The sequence below is a fragment of the Coregonus lavaretus genome (genome assembly GCF_964263955.1).
Source record: "Coregonus lavaretus genome assembly, contig: HAP1_SCAFFOLD_432, whole genome shotgun sequence".
Lineage (NCBI taxonomy): Eukaryota > Metazoa > Chordata > Actinopteri > Salmoniformes > Salmonidae > Coregonus > Coregonus lavaretus.
The window spans coordinates 195,537-223,032 of record NW_028157217.1 but is presented as its reverse complement, the minus strand read 5'-3'; the positions used below and the strand labels follow the sequence as shown (position 1 = coordinate 223,032).

The following is a 27,496-nucleotide window of genomic DNA, read 5'->3' as shown; positions in this document are numbered from 1 at the left end:
TGGACCAGGACTTGTCTGAGAGGACAGTATCTGGACCAGGACTTGTCTGAGAGGACAGTATCTGGACCAGGACTTGTCTGAGAGGACAGTATCTGGAGCAGGACTTATCTGAGAGGACAGTATCTGGAGCAGGACTTGTCTGAGAGGACAGTATCTGGACCAGGACTTGTCTGAGAGGACAGTATCTGGAGCAGGACTTGTCTGAGAGGACAGTATCTGGAGCAGGACTTGTCTGAGAGGACAGTATCTGGACCAGGACTTGTCTGAGAGGACAGTATCTGGACCAGGACTTGTCTGAGAGGACAGTATCTGGAGCAGGACTTGTCTGAGAGGACAGTATCTGGACCAGGACTTGTCTGAGAGGACAGTATCTGGACCAGGACTTGTCTGAGAGGACAGTATCTAACTGTTATTCCTTCGTATTTTAAGAAGCAGCAGGATTTTAGTCATGAAGGATATTGCTCTATCGCTACTGAGTCGAGGCTGTGGACATGTTTCCCAGTCACATCTGGGCAGTCAAGATGGACGCCTGGAAGTCTGCTTCGAACCTGAGGTAAATTTCAGGTTATTTTACACTTGATTCAGTTGGAAAGCAAGTAATAGCACGTTACAAAGCATTATATCTGCAGGCTTTAAGTAAAGTGTTACCCTTTAAAGTGTTTTCATTTATTTATTAAAGACTCAAATAACAATTAAATTGGGAAATGTGGTAGTTATGATTCAATAGCCCCTGAGTGGCGCAGCGGTCTAACGCACTGCATCTCCATTGCTTGCGGCGTCACTACAGACCCCCTGGTTCGATTCCAGGCTGTATCACAACCGGCCGTGATTGGGAGTCCCATAGGGCGGCGCACAATTGGTCCGGGTTTGGCCGGTGTAGGACGTCATTGTAAATAAGAATTTGTAATTAACTGACTTGCCTAGTTAAATAAATAAAAATTGACAATACTAATTGTTTATTTCTACCTAGGACTACTATCTCTGGAAGTCTCAGCCCTCCCTGCTCCGCCTATCTAAGAGTGGTCGTCTGCTGGGCGGGGTAGAGCCAGCGCTTCCTAAAACCTACAGCACCAGACGGGGACCTCTCTTCCTGTACTACGAGGAAATGGCCATGACGTCATCGGTCCTGTCATCATGCCCCTCAGGGTCAGAGGACAACAGGAAGAGGTGGGCCTCCCACCATTCCAGACAGGAAGTGGAGCTCCAGCTGAACACTCTGCGGGACCTGACGGGAGCCATACTGGCCTATGGGAATAAGCAGGTAGAGCTCAGCCAATAGGAAGAGTCTGGGGCAACAAGCAGGTAGAGCTCAGCCAATAGGAAGAGTCTGGGACAACAAGCAGGTAGAGCTCAGCCAATAGGAAGAGTCTGGGACAACAAGCAGGTAGAGCTCAGCCAATAGGAAGAGTCTGGGACAACAAGCAGGTAGAGCTCAGCCAATAGGAAGAGTCTGGGACAACAAGCAGGTAGAGCTCAGCCAATAGGAAGAGTCTGGGACAACAAGCAGGTAGAGCTCAGCCAATAGGAAGAGTCTGGGACAACAAGCAGGTAGAGCTCAGCCAATAGGAAGAGTCTGGGACAACAAGCAGGTAGAGCTCAGCCAATAGGAAGAGTCTGGGACAACAAGCAGGTAGAGCTCAGCCAATAGGAAGAGTCTGGGACAACAAGCAGGTAGAGCTCAGCCAATAGGAAGAGTCTGGGACAACAAGCAGGTAGAGCTCAGCCAATAGGAAGAGTCTGGGGCAACAAGCAGGTAGAGCTCAGCCAATAGGAAGAGTCTGGGGCAACAAGCATGTAGAGCTCAGCCAATAGGAAGAGTCTGGGACAACAAGCAGGTAGAGATCAGCCAATAGGAGACATCTGGTGCCTGATTCACACTGTAGGGCCAACCAGAAACATTCTGTGCTGGCTTGGATAATTTTTGCGGTGGGCTGGCGGAAGGGAGGCATGGAGGGTGGAGCTGTATTTCTCATTCATGCCAAATGGCACACTATTCCCTACATAGTGCACTATGGTACAGTGAGTCAGTGACACTCGCAAAATACAGAACAAGAATGTGTTTGGTCATGCAGAACAACAAAGACCACCCACAGAGTAGGACTTCATGTCTTCATGACCATTAACAATAACCCCTTGATCCTGAAATGTACTTTGAATATGCCAAATTAATATACATAGGACAATGTGGCCTCCCAAGTGGCGCAGTGGTCTAAGGCACTGCATCGCAGTGCTAGCTGTGCCACTAGAGATCCTGGTTCGAATCCAGGCTCTGTTGTAGCCGGCCGCGACCGGGAGAACCATTGGGCGGCGCACAATTGGCCCAGCGTCGTCCAGGGTAGGGGAGGGAATGGCCGGAAGGGATTTAGCTCAGTTGGTAGAGCATGGCGTTTGCAACACCAGGTTTGTGGGTTCGATTCCCACGGGGGGCCAGTATGAAAAATAAATTAAAATTATGTATGCACTCACTAACTGTAAGTCGCTCTGGATAAGAGCGTCTGCTAAATGACTAAAATGTAATGTAAATGTACCTGGGCCTGGTAAATAATACAGTCATGCATTCGCTCTCTCTCTGTCTCTCTCTGTCTGTCTCTGTCTCTCTCTGTCTCTCTCTGTCTGTCTCTCTGTCTCTCTCTCTGTCTCTCTCCCTCCCCCTCTCTCTCTCTCCACCTTCACTAACAAACCATCCCTCGCTCTCTCTCGCTCTCGCTCTCTCTCGCTCTCTCTCGCTCTCTCTCTCTCTCTCGCTCTCTCTCTCTCTCGCTCGCTCTCTCTCTCTCTCTCTCTCTGTCTCTGTCTCTCTGTCTCTGTCTCTCTCTCTCTCTCTCTCTCTGTCTCTCTCTGTCTCTGTCTCTCTCTGTCAGTGTGTCTCTCTATCTGTCTCTGTCTGTGTGTCTCTCTATCTGTCTCTGTCTCTCTCTCTGTCTCTCTCTCTCTCTAAAGTAGTCTCTTACATAGGGAATACAGTGCCATTTGGGATGCAGCCATAGACGGCTGCCTTATCTACCCAGCCCAGGTGCTGCCTGCATGGCTGGGAAAGAGAGAGAGCTCAGTCTGTGGGGGAGATTAATTATGGGTGCGTCCAAATGGCATAGTGCAGAGGGCTCTGGTTAAGAGATTTATGTGTATATAGCTGACAGTCCTAGTGGGACATGTTTAGAGATATCTGTGTATATAAAGCGAGGTCCATAAAGAAATGGTTTGTTGAGATCGGTGTGGAAGAACTTGACTGGCCTGCACAAAGCCCTGACCTCAACCCCATCGAACAGTGGGATGAATTGGAACGCCGACTGCGAGCCAGGCCTAATCGCCCAACATCAGTGCCCGACGTCACTAATGTTCTTGTGGCTGAATGGAAGCAAGTCCCCGCAGCAATGTTCCAACATCTAGTGGAAAGCCTTCCCAGAAGAGTGGAGGCTGTTATAGCAGCAAAGTGGGACCAACTCCATAATTCATGCCCATGATTTTGGAATGAGATACTTTTGGTCATGTAGTGTATATTGAGTTTGTTCCCCCCCACTACTCAAACCACCCACGGTCTGGATTGGAACACCCGCGGTCTGGATTGGACCACCCGCGGTCTGGATTGGACCACCCGCGGTCTGGATTGGACCACCCGCGGTCTGGATTGGAACACCTTCATGGGTTGAATGTTTGACACCCCTGATCTAAAGACTCCTGTCAATTAATGGCTTTATCTCCTAACTCTGGGTAGATAAAACACATACTAAATAAACTAACATGATATAAACAGGACAGTTATCATTCACATCAATTTGTTTTGTGTCATCAGTGAAAGGATGGTACGTTGTGATGAACCATATAAACAAGATATATATAAACTATGGCTGGACACGCCCATCCAGGAACAAGCTATATATATCAACTATGGCAGGACACGCCCATCCAGAAACAAGCTATATATATATAAACTATGGCAGGACACGCCCATCCAGAAACAAGCTATATATATAAACTATGGCAGGACACGCCCATCCAGAAACAAGCTATATATATCAACTATGGCTGGACACGCCCATCCAGAAACATGCTATATATATAAACTATGGCAGGACACGCCCATCCAGAAACAAGCTATATATATATAAACTATGGCAGGACACGCCCATCCAGAAACAAGCTATATATATAAACTATGGCAGGACACGCCCATCCAGAAACAAGCTATATATATAAACTATGGCAGGACACGCCCATCCAGAAACAAGCTATATATACAGTGGGGGAAAAAAGTATTTAGTCAGCCACCAATTGTGCAAGTTCTCCCACTTAAAAAGATGAGAGAGGCCTGTAATTTTCATCATAGGTACACGTCAACTATGACAGACAAATTGACAAAAAAATATCCAGAAAATCACATTGTAGGATTTTTTATGAATTTATTTGCAAATTATGGTGGAAAATAAGTATTTGGTCACCTCACAGACCTGTAACTTCTTCTTTAAGAGGCTCCTCTGTCCTCCACTCGTTACCTGTATTAATGGCACCTGTTTGAACTTGTTATCAGTATAAAAGACACGTGTCCACAACCTCAAACAGTCACACTCCAAACTCCACTATGGCCAAGACCAAAGAGCTGTCAAAGGACACCAGAAACAAAATTGTAGACCTGCACCAGGCTGGGAAGACTGAATCTGCAATAGGTAAGCAGCTTGGTTTGAAGAAATCAACTGTGGGAGCAATTATTAGGAAATGGAAGACATACAAGACCACTGATAATCTCCCTCGATCTGGGGCTCCACGCAAGATCTCACCCCGTGGGGTCAAAATGATCACAAGAACGGTGAGCAAAAATCCCAGAACCACACGGGGGGACCCAGTGAATGACCTGCAGAGAGATGGGACCAAAGTAACAAAGCCTACCATCAGTAACACACTACGCCACCAGGGACTCAAATCCTGCAGTGCCAGGCGTGTCCCCCTGCTCAAGCCAGTACATGTCCAGGCCCGTCTGAAGTTTGCTAGAGTGCATTTGGATGATCCAGAAGAGGATTGGGAGAATGTCATATGGTCAGATGAAACCAAAATAGAACTTTTTGGTAAAAACTCAACTCGTCGTGTTTGGAGGACAAAGAATGCTGAGTTGCATCCAAAGAACACCATACCTACTGTGAAGCACGGGGGTGGAAACATCATGCTTTGGGGCTGTTTTTCTGCAAAGGGACCAGGACGACTGATCCGTGTAAAGGAAATAATGAATGGGGCCATGTATCGTGAGATTTTGAGTGAAAACCTCCTTCCATCAGCAAGGGCATTGAAGATGAAACGTGGCTGGGTCTTTCAGCATGACAATGATCCCAAACACACCGCCCGGGCAACGAAGGAGTGGCTTCGTAAGAAGCAGTTCAAGGTCCTGGAGTGGCCTAGCCAGTCTCCAGATCTCAACCCCATAGAAAATCTTTGGAGGGAGTTGAAAGTCTGTGTTGCCCAGCGACAGCCCCAAAACCTCACTGCTCTAGAGGAGATCTGCATGGAGGAATGGGCCAAAATACCAGCAACAGTGTGTGAAAACCTTTTGCCCTGTGTATATAAGGGTATATAACAAAGTATTGAGAAACTTTTGTTATTGACCAAATACTTGTTTTCCACCATAATTTGCAAATAAATTCATAAAAAATCCTACAATGTGATTTTCTGGATTTTTTTCTCATTTTGTCTGTCATAGTTGACGTGTACCTATGATGAAAATTACAGGCCTCTCTCATCTTTTTAAGTGGGAGAACTTGCACAATTGGTGGCTGACTAAATACTTTTTTCCCCCACTGTATCAACTATGGCAGGACACGCCCATCCAGAAACAAGCTATATATATCAACTATGGCAGGACACGCCCATCCAGAAACAAACTATATATATAAACTATGGCAGGACACGCCCATCCAGAAACAAGCTATATATATAAACTATGGCAGGACACGCCCATCCAGAAACAAGCTATATATATCAACTATGGTAGGACACGCCCATCCAGTTCATATTTACCACTGACAGGCTAAATGTATTGCTAAAGCCCTTTTCCTACCACTGGGAAGTATCTAAAGTAGTGTAGTAGTAGTTATGATGCATCTATAATAGTTGGTGTCTGTCTCTCCCTCAGCTCCGTGAGGAAGGAGAAGGCCAGCCTGTCCTGCCCCTCCCCTCCAGTCTCCCTCAGCTCCGTGAGGAAGGAGAAGGCCAGCCTGTCCTCCCCCTCCTCTCCAGTCTCCCTCAGCTCCGTGAGGAAGGAGAAGGCCAGCCTGTCCTCCCCCTCCCCTCCAGTCAGGAGTCTTACTATCCTCCAATCAAGCCCTCCTGCCCCAGACACCCCACCAAAGGTTGGACTCCCTTCAGGTCCACCTGGAGCCGCCACTTGGAGCAGCTTACAGGTAACACACAGGACAGGCCAAAGGTCAAAGGTAACAGGCATAACAGGGCTAACATGAAATGTGTCCACCTTCTGTCAAGAATGGGAGTTGAGAGAAAGTCCGAAAATAGACGGCCTGTGCATGTCTGAGTATTTCACTGAAACAGAGAGACCTTTCCTGTCCTCCGCTTGTCTCTTGTTTTACCAGATGATCCAGAGCTGTGTAGGGGCCATGTCAAGATCCCATGCCCCACCCAAGCTGCAGGAAATGGCCAGGCAGTCTCCCCCAGACCCTACAGGCAACCTCAAGTTCCTTTACCACCAATACCAGAGGTGAACTGCTATACAAGAGACGTATCTCATCCAGCACCAGGTAAACTCAGCATGTTGACCAACAGATTTAAGTCCAATGCTTTATGGTGGAAACTTCCAATAGATTAGGGTTAGTAATGATGGAGAGGACAACAGTGGGAGGGTTAGTAATGATGGAGAGGACAACAGTGGGAGGGTTAGTAATGATGGAGAGGGACAACAGTGGGAGGGTTAGTAATGATGGAGAGGGACAACAGTGGGAGGGTTAGGGTTAGTAATGATGGAGAGGACAACAGTGGGAGGGTTAGTAATGATGGAGAGGACAACAGTGGGAGGGTTAGTAATGATGGAGAGGGACAACAGTTGGAGGGTTAGTAATGATGGAGAGGACAACAGTGGGAGGGTTAGGGTTAGTAATGATGGAGAGGGACAACAGTTGGAGGGTTAGTAATGATGGAGAGGACAACAGTGGGAGGGTTAGTAATGATGGAGAGGGACAACAGTGGGAGGGTTAGTAATGATGGAGAGGGACAACAGTGGGAGGGTTAGTAATGATGGAGAGGGACAACAGTGGGAGGGTTAGTAATGATGGAGAGGGACAACAGTGGGAGGGTTAGTAATGATGGAGAGGGACAACAGTGGGAGGGTTAGTAATGATGGAGAGGACAACAGTGGGAGGGTTAGTAATGATGGAGAGGACAACAGTGGGAGGGTTAGTAATGATGGAGAGGACAACAGTGGGAGGGTTAGGGTTAGTAATGATGGAGAGGGACAACAGTGGGAGGGTTAGGGTTAGTAATGATGGAGAGGACAACAGTGGGAGGGTTAGTAATGATGGAGAGGGACAACAGTGGGAGGGTTAGTAATGATGGAGAGGACAACAGTGGGAGGGTTAGTAATGATGGAGAGGGACAACAGTGGGAGGGTTAGGGTTAGTAATGATGGAGAGGGACAACAGTGGGAGAGTTAGTAATGATGGAGAGGACAACAGTGGGAGGGTTAGGGTTAGTAATGATGGAGAGGACAACAGTGGGAGGGTTAGTAATGATGGAGAGGACAACAGTGGGAGGGTTAGTAATGATGGAGAGGACAACAGTGGGAGGGTTAGTAATGATGGAGAGGGACAACAGTGGGAGGGTTAGTAATGATGGAGAGGACAACAGTGGGAGGGTTAGGGTTAGTAATGATGGAGAGGGACAACAGTGGGAGGGTTAGTAATGATGGAGAGGGACAACAGTGGGAGGGTTAGTAATGATGGAGAGGGACAACAGTGGGAGGGTTAGTAATGATGGAGAGGACAACAGTGGGAGGGTTAGGGTTAGTAATGATGGAGAGGGACAACAGTGGGAGGGTTAGTAATGATGGAGAGGGACAACAGTGGGAGGGTTAGTAATGATGGAGAGGACAACAGTGGGAGGGTTAGTAATGATGGAGAGGACAACAGTGGGAGGGTTAGTAATGATGGAGAGGGACAACAGTGGGAAGGTTAGTAATGATGGAGAGGGACAACAGTGGGAGGGTTAGTAATGATGGAGAGGACAACAGTGGGAGGGTTAGTAATGATGGAGAGGACAACAGTGGGAGGGTTAGTAATGATGGAGAGGACAACAGTGGGAGGGTTAGTAATGATGGAGAGGACAACAGTGGGAGGGTTAGGGTTAGTAATGATGGAGAGGGACAACAGTGGGAGGGTTAGTAATGATGGAGAGGGACAACAGTGGGAGGGTTAGTAATGATGGAGAGGGACAACAGTGGGAGGGTTAGTAATGATGGAGAGGACAACAATGGGAGGGTTAGTAATGATGGAGAGGGACAACAGTGGGAGGGTTAGTAATGATGGAGAGGACAACAGTGGGAGGGTTAGTAATGATGGAGAGGGACAACAGTGGGAGGGTTAGTAATGATGGAGAGGGACAACAGTGGGAGGGTTAGTAATGATGGAGAGGGACAACAGTGGGAGGGTTAATAATGATGGAGAGGACAACAGTGGGAGGGTTAGGGTTAGTAATGATGGAGAGGGACAACAGTGGGAGGGTTAGTAATGATGGAGAGGACAACAGTGGGGGGGTTAGGGTTAGTAATGATGGAGAGGACAACAGTGGGAGGGTTAGTAATGATGGAGAGGGACAACAGTGGGAGGGTTAGTAATGATGGAGAGGACAACAGTGGGAGGGTTAGTAATGATGGAGAGGGACAACAGTGGGAGGGTTAGGGTTAGTAATGATGGAGAGGGACAACAGTGGGAGGGTTAGTAATGATGGAGAGGACAACAGTGGGAGGGTTAGTAATGATGGAGAGGACAACAGTGGGAGGGTTAGGGTTAGTAATGATGGAGAGGGACAACAGTGGGAGGGTTAGTAATGATGGAGAGGACAACAGTGGGAGGGTTAGGGTTAGTAATGATGGAGAGGGACAACAGTGGGAGGGTTAGTAATGATGGAGAGGACAACAGTGGGAGGGTTAGTAATGATGGAGAGGACAACAGTGGGAGGGTTAGGGTTAGTAATGATGGAGAGGGACAACAGTGGGAGGGTTAGTAATGATGGAGAGGGACAACAGTGGGAGGGTTAGTAATGATGGAGAGGGACAACAGTGGGAGGGTTAGTAATGATGGAGAGGGACAACAGTGGGAGGGTTAGTAATGATGGAGAGGGACAACAGTGGGAGGGTTAGTAATGATGGAGAGGACAACAGTGGGAGGGTTAGTAATGATGGAGAGGGACAACAGTGGGAGGGTTAGTAATGATGGAGAGGGACAACAGTGGGAGGGTTAGTAATGATGGAGAGGACAACAGTGGGAGGGTTAGTAATGATGGAGAGGGACAACAGTGGGAGGGTTAGTAATGATGGAGAGGGACAACAGTGGGAGGGTTAGTAATGATGGAGAGGGACAACAGTGGGAGGGTTAGTAATGATGGAGAGGACAACAGTGGGAGGGTTAGGGTTAGTAATGATGGAGAGGGACAACAGTGGGAGGGTTAGTAATGATGGAGAGGACAACAGTGGGAGGGTTAGGGTTAGTAATGATGGAGAGGACAACAGTGGGAGGGTCAGTAATGATGGAGAGGACAACAGTGGGAGGGTTAGTAATGATGGAGAGGGACAACAGTGGGAGGGTTAGTAATGATGGAGAGGACAACAGTGGGAGGGTTAGTAATGATGGAGAGGGACAACAGTGGGAGGGTTAGGGTTAGTAATGATGGAGAGGGACAACAGTGGGAGGGTTAGTAATGATGGAGAGGACAACAGTGGGAGGGTTAGTAATGATGGAGAGGACAACAGTGGGAGGGGTAGGGTTAGTAATGATGGAGAGGGACAACAGTGGGAGGGTTAGTAATGATGGAGAGGACAACAGTGGGAGGGTTAGTAATGATGGAGAGGACAACAGTGGGAGGGTTAGTAATGATGGAGAGGGACAACAGTGGGAGGGTTAGGGTTAGTAATGATGGAGAGGGACAACAGTGGGAGGGTTAGGGTTAGTAATGATGGAGAGGGACAACAGTGGGAGGGTTAGTAATGATGGAGAGGACAACAGTGGGAGGGTTAGTAATGATGGAGAGGGACAACAGTGGGAGGGTTAGTAATGATGGAGAGGGACAACAGTGGGAGGGTTAGTAATGATGGAGAGGACAACAGTGGGAGGGTTAGTAATGATGGAGAGGGACAACAGTGGGAGGGTTAGGGTTAGTAATGATGAAGAGGGACAACAGTGGGAGGGTTAGGGTTAGTAATGATGGAGAGGGACAACAGTGGGAGGGTTAGTAATGATGGAGAGGGACAACAGTGGGAGGGTTAGGGTTAGTAATGATGGAGAGGACAACAGTGGGAGGGTTAGTAATGATGGAGAGGGACAACAGTGGGAGGGTTAGTAATGATGGAGAGGGACAACAGTGGGAGGGTTAGTAATGATGGAGAGGACAACAGTGGGAGGGTTAGTAATGATGGAGCGGACAACAGTGGGAGGGTTAGTAATGATGGAGAGGGACAACAGTGGGAGGGTTAGTAATGATGGAGAGGGACAACAGTGGGAGGGTTAGTAATGATGGAGAGGACAACAGTGGGAGGGTTAGTAATGATGGAGAGGACAACAGTGGGAGGGTTAGGGTTAGTAATGATGGAGAGGGACAACAGTGGGAGGGTTAGTAATGATGGAGAGGGACAACAGTGGGAGGGTTAGTAATGATGGAGAGGGACAACAGTGGGAGGGTTAGTAGTGATGGAGAGGAAAACAGTGGGAGGGTTAGGGTTAGTAATGATGGAGAGGACAACAGTGGGAGGGTTAGTAATGATGGAGAGGACAACAGTGGGAGGGTTAGTAATGATGGAGAGGACAACAGTGGGAGGGTTAGGGTTAGTAATGATGGAGAAGGACAACAGTGGGAGGGTTAGGGTTAGTAATGATGGAGAGGGACAACAGTGGGAGGGTTAGTAATGATGGAGAGGACAACAGTGGGAGGGTTAGGGTTAGTAATGATGGAGAGGACAACAGTGGGAGGGTTAGTAATGATGGAGAAGGACAACAGTGGGAGGGTTAGTAATGATGGAGAGGGACAACAGTGGGAGGGTTAGGGTTAGTAATGATGGAGAGGACAACAGTGGGAGGGTTAGTAATGATGGAGAGGGACAACAGTGGGAGGGTTAGTAATGATGGAGAGGGACAACAGTGGGAGGGTTAGGGTTAGTAATGATGGAGAGGGACAACAGTGGGAGGGTTAGTAATGATGGAGAGGGACAACAGTGGGAGGGTTAGGGTTAGTAATGATGGAGAGGACAACAGTGGGAGGGTTAGTAATGATGGAGAGGACAACAGTGGGAGGGTTAGTAATGATGGAGAGGGACAACAGTGGGAGGGTTAGTAATGATGGAGAGGGACAACAGTGGGAGGGTTAGTAATGATGGAGAGGGACAACAGTGGGAGGGTTAGGGTTAGTAATGATGGAGAGGACAACAGTGGGAGGGTTAGTAATGATGGAGAGGGACAACAGTGGGAGGGTTAGTAATGATGGAGAGGACAACAGTGGGAGGGTTAGTAATGATGGAGAGGGACAACAGTGGGAGGGTTAGGGTTAGTAATGATGGAGAGGGACAACAGTGGGAGGGTTAGTAATGATGGAGCGGACAACAGTTGGAGGGTTAGTAATGATGGAGAGGACAACAGTGGGAGGGTTAGTAATGATGGAGAGGACAACAGTGGGAGGGTTAGTAATGATGGAGAGGACAACAGTGGAGGGTTAGGGTTAGTAATGATGGAGAGGGACAACAGTGGGAGGGTTAGTAATGATGGAGAGGGACAACAGTGGGAGGGTTAGTAATGATGGAGAGGACAACAGTGGGAGGGTTAGTAATGATGGAGAGGGACAACAGTGGGAGGGTTAGTAATGATGGAGAGGACAACAGTGGGAGGGTTAGTAATGATGAAGAGGGACAACAGTGGGAGGGTTAGTAATGATGGAGAGGACAACAGTGGGAGGGTTAGTAATGATGGAGAGGGACAACAGTGGGAGGGTTAGGGTTAGTAATGATGGAGAGGGACAACAGTGGGAGGGTTAGTAATGATGGAGAGGACAACAGTGGGAGGGTTAGGGTTAGTAATGATGGAGAGGACAACAGTGGGAGGATTAGTAATGATGGAGAGGACAACAGTGGGAGGGTTAGTAATGATGGAGAGGGACAACAGTGGGAGGGTTAGTAATGATGGAGAGGACAACAGTGGGAGGGTTAGGGTTAGTAATGATGGAGAGGGACAACAGTGGGAGGGTTAGTAATGATGGAGAGGGAAAACAGTGGGAGGGTTAGTAATGATGGAGAGGGACAACAGTGGGAGGGTTAGTAATGATGGAGAGGACAACAGTGGGAGGGTTAGGGTTAGTAATGATGGAGAGGACAACAGTGGGAGGGTTAGTAATGATGGAGAGGGACAACAGTGGGAGGGTTAGTAATGATGGAGAGGGACAACAGTGGGAGGGTTAGTAATGATGGAGAGGACAACAGTGGGAGGGTTAGTAATGATGGAGAGGACAACAGTGGGAGGGTTAGTAATGATGAAGAGGGACAACAGTGGGAGGGTTAGTAATGATGGAGAGGACAACAGTTGGAGGGTTAGTAATGATGGAGAGGGACAACAGTGGGAGGGTTAGTAATGATGGAGAGGACAACAGTGGGAGGGTTAGTAATGATGGAGAGGGACAACAGTGGGAGGGTTAGTAATGATGGAGAGGACAACAGTGGGAGGGTTAGTAATGATGGAGAGGGACAACAGTGGGAGGGTTAGTAATGATGGAGAGGGACAACAGTGGGAGGGTTAGTAATGATGGAGAGGACAACAGTGGGAGGGTTAGGGTTAGTAATGATGGAGAGGGACAACAGTGGGAGGGTTAGTAATGATGGAGAGGACAACAGTGGGAGGGTTAGTAATGATGGAGAGGACAACAGTGGGAGGGTTAGTAATGATGGAGAGGGACAACAGTGGGAGGGTTAGTAATGATGGAGAGGACAACAGTGGGAGGGTTAGGGTTAGTAATGATGGAGAGGACAACAGTGGGAGGGTTAGTAATGATGGAGAGGGACAACAGTGGGAGGGTTAGTAATGATGGAGAGGCACAACAGTGGGAGGGTTAGTAATGATGGAGAGGACAATAGTGGGAGGGTTAGTAATGATGGAGAGGACAACAGTGGGAGGGTTAGTAATGATGGAGTGGGACAACAGTGGGAGGGTTAGTAATGATGGAGAGGACAACAGTGGGAGGGTTAGTAATGATGGAGAGGGACAACAGTGGGAGGGTTAGTAATGATGGAGAGGGACAACAGTGGGAGGGTTAGTAATGATGGAGAGGGACAACAGTGGGAGGGTTAATAATGATGGAGAGGACAACAGTGGGAGGGTTAGGGTTAGTAATGATGGAGAGGGACAACAGTGGGAGGGTTAGTAATGATGGAGAGGACAACAGTGGGGGGGTTAGGGTTAGTAATGATGGAGAGGACAACAGTGGGAGGGTTAGTAATGATGGAGAGGGACAACAGTGGGAGGGTTAGTAATGATGGAGAGGGACAACAGTGGGAGGGTTAGTAATGATGGAGAGGACAACAGTGGGAGGGTTAGTAATGATGGAGAGGACAACATTGGGAGGGTTAGGGTTAGTAATGATGGAGAGGGACAACAGTGGGAGGGTTAGTAATGATGGAGAGGACAACAATGGGAGGGTTAGGGTTAGTAATGATGGAGAGGGACAACAGTGGGAGGGTTAGTAATGATGGAGAGGACAACAGTGGGAGGGTTAGTAATGATGGAGAGGGACAACAGTGGGAGGGTTAGTAATGATGGAGAGGGACAACAGTGGGAGGGTTAGTAATGATGGAGAGGACAACAGTGGGAGGGTTAGTAATGATGGAGAGGACAACAGTGGGAGGGTTAGTAATGATGGAGAGGACAACAGTGGGAGGGTTAGTAATGATGGAGAGGGACAACAGTGGGAGGGTTAGGGTTAGTAATGATGGAGAGGGACAACAGTGGGAGGGTTAGTAATGATGGAGAGGACAACAGTGGGAGGGTTAGTAATGATGGAGAGGGACAACAGTGGGAGGGTTAGTAATGATGGAGAGGGACAACAGTGGGAGGGTTAGTAATGATGGAGAGGGACAACAGTGGGAGGGTTAGTAATGATGGAGAGGACAACAGTGGGAGGGTTAGTAATGATGGAGAGGACAACAGTGGGAGGGTTAGTAATGATGGAGAGGACAACAGTGGGAGGGTTAGTAATGATGGAGAGGACAACAGTGGGAGGGTTAGTAATGATGGAGAGGGACAACAGTGGGAGGGTTAGTAATGATGGAGAGGGACAACAGTGGGAGGGTTAGTAATGATGGAGAGGGACAACAGTGGGAGGGTTAGTAATGATGGAGAAGGACAACAGTGGGAGGGTTAGGGTTAGTAATGATGGAGAGGGACAACAGTGGGAGGGTTAGTAATGATGGAGAGGACAACAGTGGGAGGGTTAGTAATGATGGAGAGGACAACAGTGGGAGGGTTAGGGTTAGTAATGATGGAGAGGACAACAGTGGGAGGGTTAGTAATGATGGAGAGGACAACAGTGGGAGGGTTAGGGTTAGTAATGATGGAGAGGACAACAGTGGGAGGGTTAGTAATGATGGAGAGGGACAACAGTGGGAAGGTTAGTAATGATGGAGAGGGACAACAGTGGGAGGGTTAGTAATGATGGAGAGGGACAACAGTGGGAGGGTTAGTAATGATGGAGAGGGACAACAGTGGGAGGGTTAGTAATGATGGAGAGGGACAACAGTGGGAGGGTTAGTAATGATGGAGAGGACAACAGTGGGAGGGTTAGTAATGATGGAGAGGGACAACAGTGGGAGGGTTAGTAATGATGGAGAGGGACAACAGTGGGAGGGTTAGTAATGATGGAGAGGGACAACAGTGGGAGGGTTAGTAATGATGGAGAGGACAACAGTGGGAGGGTTAGTAATGATGGAGAGGACAACAGTGGGAGGGTTAGTAATGATGGAGAGGACAACATTGGGAGGGTTAGTAATGATGGAGAGGGACAACAGTGGGAGGGTTAGTAATGATGGAGAGGACAACAGTGGGAGGGTTAGGGTTAGTAATGATGGAGAGGACAACAGTGGGAGGGTTAGTAATGATGGAGAGGGACAACAGTGGGAGGGTTAGTAATGATGGAGAGGACAACAGTGGGAGGGTTAGTAATGATGGAGAGGGACAACAGTGGGAGGGTTAGTAATGATGGAGAGGGACAACAGTGGGAGGGTTAGGGTTAGTAATGATGGAGAGGACAACAGTGGGAGGGTTAGTAATGATGGAGAGGACAACAGTGGGAGGGTTAGTAATGATGGAGAGGGACAACAGTGGGAGGGTTAGTAATGATGGAGAGGGACAACAGTGGGAGGGTTAGTAATGATGGAGAGGGACAATCAATCAATCAATCAATTTTATTTTATATAGCCCTTCTTACATCAGCTAATATCTCAAAGTGCTGTACAGAAACCCAGCCTAAAACCCCAAACAGCTAGTAATGCAGGTGTAGAAGCACGGTGGCTAGGAAAAACTCCCTAGAAAGGCGAAAACCTAGGAAGAAACCTAGAGAGGAACCAGGCTATGAGGGGTGGCCAGTCCTCTTCTGGCTGTGCCGGGTGAAGATTATAACAGAACCATGCCAAGATGTTCAAAAATGTTCATAAGTGACAAGCATGGTCAAATAATAATCAGGAATAAATCTCAGTTGGCTTTTCATAGCCGATCATTAAGAGTTGAAAACAGCAGGTCTGGGACAGGTAGGGGTTCCATAACCGCAGGCAGAACAGTTGAAACTGGAATAGCAGCAAGGCCAGGCGGACTGGGGACAGCAAGGAGTCACCACGGCCGGTAGTCCCGACGTATGGTCCTAGGGCTCAGGTCTCTCAGTTGGCTTTTCATAGCCGATCATTAAGAGTTGAAAACAGCAGGTCTGGGACAGGTAGGGGTTTCGTAACCGCAGGCAAAACAGTTGAAACTGGAATGGCAGCAAGGCCAGGCGGACTGGGGACAGCAAGGTGTCATCATGCCCGGTAGTCCTGACGTATGGTCCTAGGGCTCAGGTTCTCAGAGAGAAAGAGAGAACGAGAGAATTAGAGAGAGCATACTTAAATTCACACAGGACACTGGATAAGACAGGAGAAGTACTCCAGGTATAACCAACTAACCCCAGCCCCCCGACACATAAACTACTGCAGCATAAATACTGGAGGCTGAGACAGGAGCGGTCCGGAGACACTGTGGCCCCATCCGAAGAAACCCCCGGACAGGGCCAAACAGGAAGGATATAACCCCACCCACTCTGCCAAAGCACAGCCCCCGCACCACTAGAGGGATATCCTCAACCACCAACTTACAATCCTGAGACAAGGCCGAGTATAGCCCACAGAGGTCTCCACCACAGCACAAACCAAGGGGGGGGCGCCAACCCAGACAGGAAGATCACATCAGTAACTCAACCCACTCAAGTGACGCACCCCTCCCAGGGACGGCATGAAAGAGCACCAGCAAGCCAGTGACTCAGCCCCTGCAACAGGGTTAGAGGCAGAGAACCCCAGTGGAGAGGGGAACCGGCCTGGCAGAGACAGCCGGTGGGAGGGTTGGTAATGATGGAGAGGACAACAGTGGGAGGGTTAGTAATGATGGAGAGGACAACAGTTGGAGGGTTAGTAATGATGGAGAGGACCACAGTGGGAGGGTTAGTAATGATGGAGAGGACAACATTGGGAGGGTTAGTAATGATGGAGAGGACAACAGTGGGAGGGTTAGTAATGATGGAGAGGACAACAGTGGGAGGGTTAGTAATGATGGAGAGGACAACAGTGGGAGGGTTAGTAATGATGGAGAGGACAACAGTGGGAGGGTTAGTAATGATGGAGAGGGACAACAGTGGGAGGGTTAGGGTTAGTAATGATGGAGAGGGACAACAGTGGGAGGGTTAGGGTTAGTAATGATGGAGAGGGACAACAGTGGGAGGGTTAGTAATGATGGAGAGGACAACAGTGGGAGGGTTAGTAATGATGGAGAGGGACAACAGTTGGAGGGTTAGTAATGATGGAGAGGACAACAGTGGGAGGGTTAGTAATGATGGAGAGGACAACAGTGGGAGGGTTAGGGTTAGTAATGATGGAGAGGACAACAGTGGGAGGGTTAGTAATGATGGAGAGGACAACAGTGGGAGGGTTAGGGTTAGTAATGATGGAGAGGACAACAGTGGGAGGGTTAGTAATGATGGAGAGGACAACAGTGGGAGGGTTAGTAATGATGGAGAGGACAACAGTGGGAGGGTTAGTAATGATGGAGAGGACAACAGTGGGAGGGTTAGTAATGATGGAGAGGACAACAGTGGGAGGGTTAGTAATGATGGAGAGGGACAACAGTGGGAGGGTTAGGGTTAGTAATGATGGAGAGGGACAACAGTGGGAGGGTTAGGGTTAGTAATGATGGAGAGGGACAACAGTGGGAGGGTTAGTAATGATGGAGAGGACAACAGTGGGAGGGTTAGGGTTAGTAATGATGGAGAGGGACAACAGTGGGAGGGTTAGGGTTAGTAATGATGGAGAGGGACAACAGTGGGAGGGTTAGTAATGATGGAGAGGACAACAGTGGGAGGGTTAGTAATGATGGAGAGGGACAACAGTGGGAGGGTTAGTAATGATGGAGAGGACAACAGTGGGAGGGTTAGTAATGATGGAGAGGGACAACAGTGGGAGGGTTAGTAATGATGGAGAGGGACAACAGTGGGAGGGTTAGTAATGATGGAGAGGACAACAGTGGGAGGGTTAGTAATGATGGAGAGGGACAACAGTGGGAGGGTTAGTAATGATGGAGAGGACAACAGTGGGAGGGTTAGTAATGACGGAGAGGGACAATATTAGGAGGGTTAGGGTTAATAATGAAGGAGAGGACAACAGTCGGAGTATTAGTAAGACACACTTCAGAGAGAGATGATCAATATATTATTGGGACCTGTGGATTAATCTGAGGATTTTTAGAGAAATAAAGTGGTACTAGGTTTTAAAAGACACTCCCTGTGATTTATGAATGTGAGGTAGAGACTCCATGACAATACTGGATCCCACCATTCCCACGAACCATTGTAGGACTATCTCCTCTACACAGTACAGGGCCCAGAAGGTTGTACACTATATAATGAATAGCCATTTGGGAAGCAACCAGTATAACCCCATGTAATGAAACAGGTTCATCAATTCACCCTTCTACCTCTGAATAGATGTTATTTACTGCACTTAAAGGGCAAACCTGTTTTTCAGGAAGCAAAAGTTGCCTTCCAACATTATCAGAACATATGCCACACAGTTTGTTTATATAATATAATAATATGCCATTTAGCAGATGCTTTTATCCAAAGCGACTTACAGTCATATGTGCATATATTTTACGTATGGGTGGCCCCGGGAGTCGAACCCACAACTCTGGCTGTGCAGCATGCTCATGACCTTCTTTTGAGCCGTTGTTATATGTCACAGAGTTACCACAGGAGACGCCACAGCATGCTCTGCACCCTCCGCTGCAACTTGCCCATACCCCCCCTGCTTCTCCTTCACTCAAATTCAGACAGCAGATGTTCTGAAAGAGCTGCACAATCTGGACCCCTACAAATCAGCTGGGCTAGACAATCTGGACCCTTTCTTTCTAAAATTAGCAGCCGAAATTGTAGCAACCCCTATTACTAGCCTGTTCAACCTCTCTTTCGTATCATCTGAGATCTCCAGAGATTGGAAAGCTGCCGCGGTCATCCCCCTCTTCAAAGGGGGTGACACTCTAGATCCAAACTGTTACAGACCTATATCCATCCTGCCCTGCCTTTCGAAACTATTTGAAAGCCAAGTTAACAAACAGATCACCGACCATTTAAAATCCCACCGTACCTTCTCCGCTATGCAATCCGTTTTCCGAGCTGGTCATGGGTGTACTTCAGCCACGCTCAAGGTCCTAAACGATATTATAACCGCAATCGATAAAAGACAGTACTGCGCAGCCGTCTTCATCGACCTGGCCAAGGCTTTCGACTCTGTCAACCACCGCATTCTTATTGGCAGACTAAATAGCCTTGGTTTCTCAAATGACTGCCTCGCCTTGTTCACCAACTACTTCTCAGATAGAGTTCAATGTGTCAAATCGGAGGGTCTGTTGTCTGGACCTCTGGCAGTCTCTATGGGGGTGCCACAGGGTTCAATTCTCGGGCCGACTCTATTCTCTGTGTATATCAATGATGTCGCTCTTGCTGCTGGTGACTCTCAGATCCACCTCTACGCAGACGACACCATTTTGTATACATCTGGCCCTTCATTGGACACTGTGTTAACAAACCTCCAAACAAGCTTCAATGCCATACAACACTCCTTCAGTAGCCTCCAACTGCTCTTAAACACTAGTAAAACTAAATGCATGCTCTTCAATCGAACGCTGCTGGCACCCGCTCACCCGACTAGAATCACTACTCTCAACGGGTCTGACCTAGAGTATGTGGACAACTACAAATACCTAGGTGTCTGGTTAGACTGTAAACTCTCCTTCCAGACTCACATTAAGCATCTCCAATCCAAAGTTAAATCTAGAATCGGCTTCCTATTTCGCAACAAAGCCTCCTTCACTCATGCTGCCAAACATGCCCTCGTAAAACGGACTATCCTACCGATCCTTGACTTCGGTGATGTCATTTACAAAATAGCCTCCAACACTCTACTCAGCAAATTGGATGTAGTCTATCACAGTGCCATCCGTTTTGTCTCCAAAGCCCCATACACTACCCACCACTGTGACCTGTACACTCTTGTTGACTGGTCCTCACTACATATTCATCGCCAAACCCACTGGCTCCAGGTCATCTATAAATCACTGCTAGGCAAATCCCAGTCTTATCTTAGCTCATTGGTCACCATAGCAGCACCCACCCGTAGTCTGCGCTCCAGCAGGTATATCTCACTGGACATCCCCAAAGCCAACACCTCCTTTGGCCGCCATTCCTTCCAGTTCTCTGCTGCCAATGACTGGAACGAATTGCAAAAATCTCTGAAGCTGGAGACTCTTATCTCCCTCACTAACTTTAAGCATCAGTTGTCAGAGCACCTTACCGATCACTGCACCTGTACACAGCCCATCAATAATTAGCCCACCCAACTTGCACCCCAGTATCTCTATTTGCACATAATCTCTTGCACATCTAGCATTCCAGTGTTAATACTAATTGTAATTATTTTGCACTATGGCCTATTTATTGCCTTACCTCCATAACTTACTACATTTGCACACACTGTATATATATTTTCTGTTGTATTTTTTGACTTTATGTTTTTTTACCCCATATGTAACTCTGTGTTGTTGTTTTTATCGCACTGCTTTGCTTTATCTTGGCCAGGTCACAGTTGTAAATGAGAACTTGTTCTCAACTGGCTTACCTGGTTAAATAAAGGTGAAAAAAATGTCAGAGTAGATCAATGGTAATTCTATTGAACTGTTATCCATCAATAGTAGCATTCATTGATTCTGTCATGTAATGTCATCCATCGAGAGCAGCAGGTCAACATTTAAATGATCTTGTAGTTTGTTTGTTGTTGTTGTTGTTGTTATTGTTGTTGTTGTTGTTGTTGTTGTTGTTATTGTTATTGTTGTTGTCTCTAACAGGTTTGGAGGAGCAGGAGGCTAGGCTACTGAGGCGTGTGAAGTTTGAAGTCATGGTTGAGACACCCAGGGTTCAGATGAGTCCCATCCCAGAGACAGAGCCTCTTTGGCGGGTAGAGAGTACCAAACACCTCCCTGGAGATCCACCTCATGGACAGGTGATAACAAGAACAAATTGTCCATTTTGTCAATGTACCATTTTGTCAAAGGCATTTGGTTTCACTATAAGTAAGCCTTGTCCTAGCCAGAACGGCCCATAGGGCAGGAGCCTGTCTCCTGTTTCTGTAGAGTGATCCAGAACGGCCCATAGGGCAGGAGCCTGTCTCCTGTTTCTGTAGCGTGAGGCAGCTTGATGTACTAGTAAACCCCCTGGACTAGTCTCAACAATTTCAACATAACTGATCATCTTTATTGTATATTCCAGGAGATTGGGAGGCCCGTGGTAATACACCCTGATGACAGGTATCTCTCAGGGGGGTCAAACTCGTCCCACGGAGGGCTTAGTGTCTGCGGGTTTTTGGTTTTTTGGTTTTTCATTTCAATTAAGCCCTAGACACCCAGGTGAGGGGAGTTCCTTACTAATTAGTGACCTTTTTTCATCAATCAAGTACAAGGGAGTAGCGAAAACCCGCAGACACTCGGCCCTCCGTGGAATGAGTTTGACACGTGCTCTAGATCTTTGAAGGATGCATGCACTCAAACACTTGGCCTCTATTGGTTGACTTATACTGAACAAAAATATAACCGCAACATGCAACAATTTCAAAATATTTTTACTGAGTTACAGTTCATAGAAGGAAATCAGTCAATTGAAATAAATTCATTAGGACCTATGGATTTCACATGACTGGGCAGGGGTGCACACACTGGGGAGCCAGGTCCTCCAACTGGGGAGCCAGGCCCAGCTAATCACAGTGCTCTCACATTTCCTGTCCACGTAATTTCCTGTCACAAACTCTAATACCTCCTGCGCCTTGACCTGTGGCTTCTGTTTCCAAAGTTTTACTTTGTTCTACTTTGTTTTATTTAATTATGTTCATAAGCGTTTGTGTCAACACCTGCTACCAACTAACCAGCTAGCTAGGTGGCTAGGTTGCAATAGAGCTCACTTCGCCTGGAATAGCTAACGAACGTTTCCAGCGCTGTAGAAGCTGTGTTTATTATGCTCTTGTCAGGGACAATATTGACAATCCGGAGTTCCAATGCGGAGGATTACAGGAAGGAGGTGGCTTTGTGTCATGAGAATTTCTATCTCTAATTCAACCTAAGCTTGAATCATTACCAGAGGTTGTAAGGCTCTGGTTTTAATCATAAATGATTCAAGGTCCACAACCAGCAAGAATGATCTGTATTTTTATTCATGGAGAGCTCTGGCGCCAAAACCCATACACTCCTGTTTTATACCTCTTGACACACAAAGGCACTTTGCTCCGCCCACCTTCAGGAGGCTTTTTTTAACCAGTTTTCTCAGTCCCCTTCACCCTGGAATGTTTAGTCCCGCCCCCCTCTGTTAGTGGGTTGATACTACATTATAACTCTAACACCGTTCACACATTTATACTGTATTTGGGGTGAAATCCTTTAGTCATTATTCTTAAAATACAAATTAATCTAACACTATGCTTAACAAACAAATCTCAATTCTGCGCAAACTTATGGGGAAAACGCAAATTGGAACTTTCTCGTTCTCAACTCCTATGGCTGGATGCTGCTCGGGCCCGATGGGTGTTTCCCCGCCTTGTCATCTGTCCCAATCTGAATGGCCTGTTCTACCTGGAACTTGCCTGCCAAGGAAGTCGTCTCCATCTGCTTCTCCTCCTCCATCCTGTAGTGAAGTAGACGGAGAACAGCAAGAGGATTGTTCCAATCAGTGCTGGTCCCATGTCACAAGTCGTGGAAACCGAAGGCAGCGGCATGCTGCTAAGCGGACTGGAGTGACTGCGAGATGTTCGGAGCAGATTGACATGAGGAATAGCTTCGCTGCACTGGAGCCTGATTTACCTGCACCTCTGTCTGTGACTGCCTGTGTCTGGGACTGCCTGTGTCTGGGACTGCCTGTGTCTGGGACTGCCTGTGTCTGGGACTGCCTGTGTCTGTGACGGTGGTGCTAACTCCAACTACACTGACTCCAGCAGCGGCTTCGTCGTCGAGTTCGGCTCCTTTCCCTCTGTCTGGATCTGACGGGGCACTGCCTGCTGTGGGAGGTCTGGACCTATCGCCGGGAGCAGCGGGTGTACGCTATCCTGCTTCTCATTGGCCCGTGAAAGATTCAACGAATTGTGTGAGGGGTGGGAATGGGAATGGGAGGATTTATCAATTCCCTTCTCTGGCCGTTGTTTTGGGCAGTTCAATGGTGAGAAATGTCTCAGTCCCTGGACCAAAAACGTTGTGGTATCCAGGAGCACGAGTACAGGACATCAATAAGCTGCTCCCAAACATTTTAAACCTGTATCAGGAAATGGGATTCAATGACATTATGAAGGGCAGCAGCTCAGAACAGCTGAAGTTGGATTTTAAAGAACTGATTGGGTCACTGCTTGACACCAACAAACGCCCCACAATATCTGTCCCTCTGCCTTCCCTAAGTCGTGGCATTGAACGTTTCAGCAGACTTTTAGCCCTCCATAACTGGCTACAAGACTATTGTAGCTCTGTGGGTATAACGTTTATTGACAATTCTGATACCTTCTGGAAGCAAAGCTCGTTTTAAAAGGAGGATGGGATCCACCCAAATAATTTGGGTTCCTGGGTCCTTTCACAGCATTATGAGGCTGCGTTGAGACAATGACTTATCAATGACCCAAGCCTAACTCAGTTAATCCCTACCATTGTGTCGCTGAGTTGTCATAATACTTCAGTAAATGTACATTATCCCAGGGGCATTGGAAGACACAATGTAAGTAACCTAATTTACTGTATGTCACTCTTACTGCCCTGAATGCCTCTGCTGATCCCACAGCTACTGAATGCAGTATTAATGTGCCTATGAAGCAGAGTTATACTGTTAGCACTGAGACGGTGTGCCCCTAGTAGGAAGTCCACTGTGTGCAGCTCACCCTGCACTAATATAAATAACATGAGCACATCTACTGCTGCTAAGCTTCCCAGTAAAGCAATAAAAACAATCAAGCATTCCAGAAAAGTGCTAAAAATGGCCCACGTTAACATATGTAGCTTAAGAAACAAGGTTCATGAAATCAATAATTTGCTAGTAACAGATGATATTCATATTCTGACAATCTCTGAAACTCACTTAGATACAGTGGGGGAAAAAAGTATTTAGTCAGCCACCAATTGTGCAAGTTCTCCCACTTAAAAAGATGAGAGAGGCCTGTAATTTTCATCATAGGTACACGTCAACTATGACAGACAAATTAAGAAAAAAAATTCCAGAAAATCACATTGTAGGATTTTTAATGAATTTATTTGCAAATTATGGTGGAAAATAAGTATTTGGTCACCTACAAACAAGCAAGATTTCTGGCTCTCACAGACCTGTAACTTCTTCTTTAAGAGGCTCCTCTGTCCTCCACTCGTTACCTGTATTAATGGCACCTGTTTGAACTTGTTATCAGTATAAAAGACACCTGTCCACAACCTCAAACTGTCACACTCCAAACTCCACTATGGCCAAGACCAATGAGCTGTCAAAGGACACCAGAAACAAAATTGTAGACCTGCACCAGGCTGGGAAGACTGAATCTGCAATAGGTAAGCAGCTTGGTTTGAAGAAATCAACTGTGGGAGCAATTATTAGGAAATGGAAGACATACAAGACCACTGATAATCTCCCTCGATCTGGGGCTCCACGCAAGATCTCACCCCGTGGGGTCAAAATGATCACAAGAACGGTGAGCAAAAATCCCAGAACCACACGGGGGGACCTAGTGAATGACCTGCAGAGAGCTGGGACCAAAGTAACAAAGCCTACCATCAATAACACACTATGCCGCCAGGGACTCAAATCCTGCAGTGCAAGACGTGTCCCCCTGCTTAAGCCAATACATGTCCAGGCCCGTCTGAAGTTTGCTAGAGTGCATTTGGATGATCCAGAAGAGGATTGGGAGAATGTCATATGGTCAGATGAAACCAAAATAGAACTTTTTGGTAAAAACTCAACTCGTCGTGTTTGAAGGACAAAGAATGCTGAGTTGCATCCAAAGAACGCCATACCTACTGTGAAGCATGGGGGTGGAAACATCATGCTTTGGGGCTGTTTTTCTGCAAAGGGACCAGGACGACTGATCCGTGTAAAGGAAAGAATGAATGGGGCCATGTATCGTGAGATTTTGAGTGAAAACCTCCTTCCATCAGCAAGGGCATTGAAGATGAAACGTGGCTGGGTCTTTCAGCATGACAAGGATCCCAAACACACCGCCCGGGCAACGAAGGAGTGGCTTCGTAAGAAGCATTTCAAGGTCCTGGAGTGGCCTAGCCAGTCTCCAGATCTCAACCCCATAGAAAATCTTTGGAGGGAGTTGAAAGTCCGTGTTGCCCAGCGACAGCCCCAAAACATCACTGCTCTAGAGGAGATCTGCATGGAGGAATGGGCCAAAATACCAGCAACAGTGTGTGAAAACCTTGTGAAGACTTACAGAGAACGTTTGACCTGTGTCATTGCCAACAAAGGGTATATAACAAAGTATTGAGAAACTTTTGTTATTGACCAAATACTTATTTTCCACCATAATTTGCAAATAAATTCATTAAAAATCCTACAATGTGATTTTCTGGATTTTTTTTCTCATTTTGTCTGTTCTAGTTGACGTGTACCTATGATGAAAATTACAGGCCTCTCTCATCTTTTTAAGTGGGAGAACTTGCACAATTGGTGGCTGACTAAATACTTTTCCCCCCCACTGTAATACCTTTGATGATACAATGGTTGCTATACATGGTTATAAGATCTACAGAAAAGACAGAAATGTCAAAGGTGGAGAACCAAATGTATTTGATATCAACAGAGAGGTATATTTGCTGGATGATTTAAATATTGGCAGGCTTTCATCAGGCTGCCCACTCAAGAGAAAGCTTAAAACTGTAACCAGTGCCTGCAACCTGGTTAGGTTATCAGTCAACCTACCAGGATAGTTACAAACAGCACAGGAATTAAATCATCAACACGTATTGATCACATCTTTACTAATGCTACAGACATGTGCTTTAAAGCAGTATCCAGATCCATTGGACGTAGTGATCACAATATAGTAGCCAGATCTAGGAAAACCTAAATTCCAAAGGCTGGGCCTAATATAGTGTATAAGAGGTCATACAATACGTTTTGTAGTGATTCCTATGTTGAAGATGTAATGAATGATTCTTATGTTGTTGGATGAGGCAAAAGGAATGGCAAATAATTTGGCTGCACAACCGATTGGCAAACGTACTGCAAATTGAGAAATCATGTGACTAAACTGAATAAAAAGAAGAAGAAACTACACTATGAAACAAAGATAAATGACATAAAGAATGATAGTAAAAAGCTTTGGAGCACTTTAAATGATATTTTGGGCAAAAAGGCAAACTCAGCTCCATCATTTCTTGAATCAGATGGCTCATTCATCACAAAACCCACTGATATTGCCAACTACTTTGATGATTTTTTCATTGGCAAGATTAGCAAACTTAGGCATGACATGCCAGCAACAAACGCTGACACTATACATCCAAGTACAACTGATCAAATTATGAAAGACAAGCATTGTAATTTTGAATTCCGTAAAGTATGTATGGAAGAAGTGAAATTATTTGTTGTTGTCTATGTAAAATTACTGAGGATAATAGCGGATGATATTGCCCCTCCTATTTGCCATATCTTCAATTTACGCCTACTAGAAAGTGTGTGCCCTCAGGCCTGAAGGGAAGCAAAAGTCATTCCGCTACCTAAGAATAGTAAAGTCCCCTTTACTGGCTCAAATAGCCAACCAATCAACCTGTTACCAACCCTTAGTAAACTTTTTGAAAAAATTGTGTTTGAACAGATACAATGCTATTTTACTGTAAACAAATTGACAACAGACTTTCAGCACGCTTATAGGAAAAGACATTCAACAAACACAGCACTTACACAAATGACTGATGATTGGCTGAGAGAAATTGATGATAAAAATATTGTGGTGGCTGTTTTGTTAGACTTCAGTGCGGCTTTTGACATTATCAATCATCGTCTGCTGCTGGAAAAACGTATGTGTTATGGCTTTACACTCCCTGCTATATTGTGGATAAAGAGTTACCTGTCTAACAGAACACAGAGGGTGTTCTTTAATGGAAGCATCTCCAACATAATCCAGGTAGAATCAGGAATTCCCCAGGGCAGCTGTCTAGGCCCATTACTTTTTTAAATCTTTACTAACAACATGCCACTGTCTTTGAGTAAAGCCAGTGTGTCTATGTATGCGGATGACTCAACACTATACACGTCAGCTACTACAGCGACTGAAATGACTGCAACACTTAACAAAGGGCTACCGTTTGTTTCAGAATGGGTGGCAAGGAAGAAGTTAGTCCTAAATATTTCAAAAACTTAAAGCATTGTATTTGGGACACATTCACTAAACCCTAAACCTCAACTAAGTCTTGCAATGAATAGTGAGGACATTTAGCAAGTTGAGGTGACTAAACTGTTTGGAGTAACC

General features: G+C 46.8%; 1 protein-coding gene across 1 annotated transcript in view; it reads left to right on the top strand.

The window, feature by feature from the left end:
- Positions 1-448: 448 nt before the first annotated feature.
- The window catches only part of LOC311125676 (uncharacterized protein), a gene marked incomplete at both ends in the record, with an annotated part of 62,826 nt that continues 35,778 nt past the window's right edge, over positions 449-27,496 (top strand). The window contains 6 exons of the mRNA XM_084199704.1: positions 449-553; positions 971-1,261; positions 6,230-6,383; positions 6,570-6,734; positions 20,865-21,019; positions 21,286-21,323. Of these exons, the coding sequence (XP_084055830.1) occupies positions 449-553; positions 971-1,261; positions 6,230-6,383; positions 6,570-6,734; positions 20,865-21,019; positions 21,286-21,323 (908 nt within the window). The remainder of the gene's footprint in view (positions 554-970; positions 1,262-6,229; positions 6,384-6,569; positions 6,735-20,864; positions 21,020-21,285; positions 21,324-27,496) is intronic.